This window comes from Priapulus caudatus, unplaced genomic scaffold, assembly GCF_000485595.1.
Source record: "Priapulus caudatus unplaced genomic scaffold, Priapulus_caudatus-5.0.1 Scaffold258, whole genome shotgun sequence".
Lineage (NCBI taxonomy): Eukaryota > Metazoa > Priapulida > Priapulimorpha > Priapulimorphida > Priapulidae > Priapulus > Priapulus caudatus.
Genome location: NW_014577319.1, coordinates 141,314 through 147,255, shown reverse-complemented (window position 1 = coordinate 147,255; position 5,942 = coordinate 141,314). Strand labels below are relative to the sequence as shown.

At 48.5% G+C, this 5,942-nt stretch overlaps 1 protein-coding gene across 1 annotated transcript in view; it reads right to left on the bottom strand.

Moving 5' to 3' along the window:
- Positions 1-5,942, bottom strand: part of LOC106808176 (protein sidekick-like) — a 16,280-nt gene extending 10,338 nt beyond the window's left edge. Inside the window, exons 1-6 of the mRNA XM_014810769.1 lie at positions 5,804-5,942; positions 5,219-5,388; positions 4,505-4,635; positions 3,671-3,852; positions 3,208-3,323; positions 2,733-2,934 (exon numbers count right to left, since the gene is read on the bottom strand). Coding sequence (XP_014666255.1) covers positions 2,733-2,934; positions 3,208-3,323; positions 3,671-3,852; positions 4,505-4,635; positions 5,219-5,388; positions 5,804-5,909 — 907 coding nt within the window. The 5' untranslated portion in view covers positions 5,910-5,942. The remainder of the gene's footprint in view (positions 1-2,732; positions 2,935-3,207; positions 3,324-3,670; positions 3,853-4,504; positions 4,636-5,218; positions 5,389-5,803) is intronic.

Here is a 5,942-nt window from a genome sequence, read left to right as displayed (position 1 = left end):
TACGAGTAGGTGACAAGAGAGAAGCTGGTGGAGAGAAGGGCGAAGAGCGAGAAGGTGGTGGAGGAGGGGGAGAAGCGAGGCGACGGAGGAGGGGGAGAAGTTCAAGCTGGAGAAAGAGAAGGCGGGGGAGATCGGGAGAAGGGGCTGGTGGCTGACGAAGGACCATTGTACTCTCGACAGCTCTGCTATTCGCCATATGAGCAACACATTACATTCCCTCTCTAGTGGGGGCCACCAACACAACTTCTCACACTCTCTATCCCAATTACTACACGTTACATTCACTCTCTAGTGGGGGCCGCCAGCCTAACTTCTCACACTCTCATCGAATGACTACACGTTACATTCCCTCGCCACCGCCGGCTAAAAGAATGACTTTTTTTTATTAGCCTGCGACGAGCTCCCCTGGTGTCCCTGTTTTTTGTAGACCCCATTTTGTATGAAAAAGAGCTCTCGTAATTTTGTTTTAGGCGGGAGCTATTTTAAGCTTGGCAATACTAAACGTTTTCATCAGGCATATTTGTGGGTAAAATTCATAATTTATCAATGCACTGAACTCCTAATAATAGTCCTCATGAATGGTGTCCTATATCTTAAAGGTGTTTCTCCAACACAAGAGTCAAAGATCTAGCTTGGCGAAATCGCAGGTCACAAATTATTCCTAACTCAGTGACACAAATCACGAGAGCCTGGGGTTTGACATGTTGCGGTATGCATGTTGTGTCACCGAAAGTATGACTCCACTGCATCCGATTGGTCTCAATTCGGCGATGGTTTTTGTAATTCAAATTCTCGTTTCATGTATCTAGCAAACCCCAGTTACAAGTAAAAATAACATTGCTGCCCGAACAGGGAAGTGCAATTGCAAGCCTAACCTGCCCGGGCAACGTAATTGGTGGGTTCGCCCGCGGGCCCGATAGAGGACGCGCGTATGTGACGCCTCGGTCCCTGGCACACACCGAAGTTCGACCCAGCTGCAGCAGGGTTGCGAATTTTCGGCTGAAAAAGTTCTCAGTGACAGCAAGGGACCACGCACTTCAGAATAGTTGGTGAACCTGCAGCAAAGACACTTAATTGGTGGTCCCAGCTTAGTTTAGCTAGCAGTGAGTAACAAAATGTAGATAAAGATAAACCATTGGAATTAAACAGGCCGCCGCCCGCCGCGGAGCAACCCCCCCCGCCGAGATAACCGATTGGGAATTAAAACAGCCCACGCCTTGACACACCCACCCCGCCTCTTTTCCCTCTACCCCACCCCTCTTCCCTTCCGCCTCCGCCTGACCCGCGCTCCCTCCCCCTTCACCACCGCTCACGTGGCCCCCAGGGCCAACCTCCACGCCCAACAGGTTCACCAGTAGCCAGATACAGCACATCCCGGGAACCCCTTCCGCTCTGAACTTGCCTTCCAAATCGGGTTGCGCGCCCAGACTACTGCTTGCCACGCGGCCCTATGATCTCGAGAAGCTGTCATTGTGCCTCCATCCCATAACCTCTTCGCCTCAACCCTCAACCAAATCTTTCACCCCTTGCTGGTCCGCGCGCGCGCGCCCCTTGAAAGCACACGGGTACTCTGCATCTCAATGCCATTGGAACTGGGCCTGCCCCGCCCTACTGGCACATAGGAATCTTTGCTTGCTTGTGTCACCCCCGCCTAAACCCCCGCGCGCCGGATCTCTCTCCCACGCGCCCCTCTCGGGCACGCTCGACCCATCCCAGGCGCATTACCCCTCGGCAAACTTTCGATTGTATAACTGATCGCCCATTTAGATACGACCTATAAGAATCGCATTAATTATGACAAGGAGTAAATGACGACAAATAGTGTCTTCACGATTAACCCTTCCTCTATAGGCAAGGTTAATTATCTTTGATGTATTACTATAATTAGAGTGGTCAACAATACATGTTTCAGTCGTCTTAGATTCTATCGGGGGACGCGTCTGGTAAGGTTTTAACGTTACGTTTTTCTCTCCGCCAGTCCACGGTCCAGGCTCCATGGCACTAGATCTCATCAATGCGCCAGGTAAGGCACATCCTACAAAGTGTATCAAGTGCCCTGTTAGAATCTTCCAGTTATGGACTCCAGTTTACAGTTCGGCGACTATCTAGCCTCTGTATAATAACAAACAGTTCTATCTTCCTAGACGTGACGCTCAGAGAAACCAGCTTCTGATTACGTGCGGCAGGTTCATCCGGCGTCGCCCTATACCTTCTCCACAATAAGCCCCTGCGATACTACGTAAACTGTATGTTGACCGCTTCGCCCGCTCCTGCCGTTTAGGCATAAGACAGTTCGTGATTATCCATTAGACCATGTTGCGAATTTTGCTGTATGCGTTCGTCAGCGAATCATGCGTGAGGGAGTGCTCCATGCAGAAGCTCCTGAAGATGGTGTTCTGAATAGCCTAGGCTGGTCTACGTTGTAGAAAGTCGGGTCGGAATCGCTGCCAGCGGGCCGAGCCGATTTTTCTCGTACTCCACATTCAGCCGTTCCTCTCGTAATTGTTGTTATACCGCTTTCCTCCGCAAGGCGAGGAGCAGCGCTCCCTTGAAACTGACGGAGCGAAAGTGCCGCTCTGCTGCTCCCTCGCCCGTGCCGTATTTGTTGTCGCTGGTATGATCCGCTGGCTATAATAGGTTGGAGGCCCTCCACCTCCAACCGCGACCACACCCACTCCTCTTCACACTGCTAATCTCAACTTCCCACCGACCAATCACTACAACACACTCACCATCCTCCATCGTGTGCACAGCTACGGGTGCACTCGCCGGACCGTTGCCGACGGCCGTGTAGCAGAGCACGGTGATCGTGTAGTCGGTATACTTGCTCAGCGCGTCGACGACCTCCTCATGCATAGCGTCCGGGTACGGGCTCGGCGCCACGCTAATGACACGCGCCGGCGCCGACGACGAATCGCGAAGCCATGCCTCCACCTGTGTCGTGGCAACGGGAGAGAGAGATGCACGCATACCGTCTTAGTTTCTGTTTAGTTATTTATTCTGTGAGCCGAGTTATTTATGTATTCATTGATTCCCTTGTGTTTATTTATTTACGTATTCCCTTGTTTATTTAGTGATGTATTCACGCATGCGTTTATTTACTCATTTATTTATCATTTATTCATGCATTCTCTTATTCATTCATTCATGAACTGGCACAACTTTTATTCTCATGATTTCTGAGTATGTCGAGCTATCCTCACGTACCTTGTAGCCAAGAGCAACACCGTTGACAGACTGAGAGTTGATTGCCTTCCACGTGACGTTGACAGTCGTGGATGAGCCGGCGACTGCAGTCACCCTGGACGGCTGCTCAGTCGGCACTGTCAGGAAACAAACACACAAACATCACCATGCCGAAAACATCCTATTTATCAACCGTATAACATTTATATACAGTATCAAACCGCAACAACACAGTGAGACTGGCACGCCACTGTGCTACTCCTAATACCATAGCACCAGTACGAACATTCTTGTCCCGCCTTCCAGTGGGTGCCATTCCATCAAGACATACTCGCTACCCTCCAAATGGCGCTGCTACATCACTCAGTTCCTTCCAAGGGGTGCTACTACACTGTAGCATATGCGCTGCGCTACAGGTGGTGCTGCTAGATCGTGACATACTCAGTGCCCCCTAGGGGGCGCCGCTACATCAGGGCGGACTCACCTCCCTCCAGGGTGCGCTCGGTGATGCTGTTGCTGTAGACGCCGATGCCGATGTTGTTGTAGGCGGCCATCTGCAGCTCGTAGTCCTGCCAGACGATGAGGTCCCTCAGCCGGTAGTTACGCTGTGCCTTGTTCGTGATGTTGACTTGTTGCCACGGCACCGAGTTCGCATAGCCAGCAAGCCTGCAAAACACAAGAGCATCGTGAACGAGAGTTTTTATGGGCTTCATTATGGCTTTCATCTTTCATGCGCGCTGCCTAAGTATGATGATATCTGCTATTTATGCTCCATGGTGCTTACTTTGCCACAATCTGAGTTTCTCAAAAACGTTTGCACGTGCGCCAATTCCACGGTGTCCACCTGGTACATTTATATTTTAGAGGAGACAGTGGGAATGTGTTGCACTGTCAGCCATAATCTCTGACTCAAGCTAAGAAACAAGGTATTTCAGCATGCACAGAACATCATCATCCAATCAAATTAGATCAACAACTTCACCATTAGATACTGTTGCTAGGTTGGTCAAGCTAACCCCGTATGTATGTGACAAATGCCAAAATTTATTTAGCAGTGCGTCATTACTTAGCATTGTTTTTAGAATGCCGTATAGCAACACTGGATAGAGCCTTCTGGTAGACGAACGGGTAAAATTATTCATGGTACACACACGGAACACTTATTGCGTGTAAGATGCATACACAGAGAGAATGAATAACACACAGCTCACGCACTGCGAGCGTGATGCACTCACGTAGAAACTGAATACATATGGACATGTGCAGAGTGCTTCACCCGCAGACAGTGGAGGAAGATTAGAGGGTGAAGTGTGGATACCTGTATCGGATTATGTAGCCGAGGAGAACACCGTTCCACTCCTCCGATGGAGGCTGCTGCCACTGCACCATGATGGCAGTCTGTGAGCTGGCGCTAGCACTCACGCCGACAGGCGGCAGGCCTGGGGGCTCCTACGATTACACGCAGATAACGACGACGATGAATTCACGCATACATGTACACAGATGCTATTAAACACGCTTATATGCAGATACCGACGATAACTTCTCATGTATATCTAAACATATTATGTGGTATAATACAAGATGATACACAGATACCAATGATTAATTCACAGGTACATATATATATATATATATATATATATATATATATATATATATATATATATATATATATATATATACATATACATATATATATATATATAAACATACATATATAAAGCTATCTGCATATGGTAACATTTGAATAGAAACTAGAAAATCAATAGAAAGTAAGCTACATAGCATGGCTAGGTGACCAAGTGACAAAAAAATTTGTAACTACCACCATTGCAGAAACAGTGACGTCTGGTATGTACTCTATCACATCGTGACTCAGTATAGTACTATCAGAGCGACATTCAAGTTAAATGAGTTTTCACTCGGTAGATGGCGCCACCTCTACACGCAGGCCCAACACCTGTTGCTCCTAAGCGTGCACGGACTGCAATAACGTTCTCAGCCGTCATTAGACACGCATTACACGCACCTGGGGCAGCGTGATGATGGAGCTAGGATCGCTGAATCTTCCCTCACCGACGCCGTTCCTCGCGGCAACGCGAAACTGATAGCTCGTGGCTGCCTTGAGGTTGCCGACCAGCAGCCAGGGCTGGTCTGCGGGAACGCTGGGCTCCTCCACCTTCCAATCGAGCGCCGGTCCTTTTACGTAATAATAACCGGAGAAGCCGATCAAGATGATGACGATGGATTTTGATCTACTGCATGACTATGAATTCACAGTTTCCACCTCTCATCTATTGACAAATTATATCTGGTGTGATACATATAATACACCGACCTTTCTATCATGTTACTCCCGATTATGTTAATAACTTATAATACATTTATATCACATTATACATTTATTTAGTTGCAATATAATATATGCTAAATCCAACATTGCACAAATAAATTTCCTTACTCTTGGTCTCAATTATGAGACTAAAATCACTTTTATACTAAAAATATCTATGAATTCGTGACGTACGTTCGCGTCCGAACCTCAGGTGCTGCACGTCTATCAACTGCGTGGACTAATGACGCGCACGCTCGCTAGTGATGGCTAGTGACTCACCCTGCGTCGATACGTGCCGGCTCTGCACGAGGTATGACTCTATGGGGCTGTTGCCGTCGTGACCGGGCGCCCAGCTGACGTTGACACTGCGCTTGGACTTCGTCATGATGACGACATCCAGGATGTGCGGGGGGAAGGG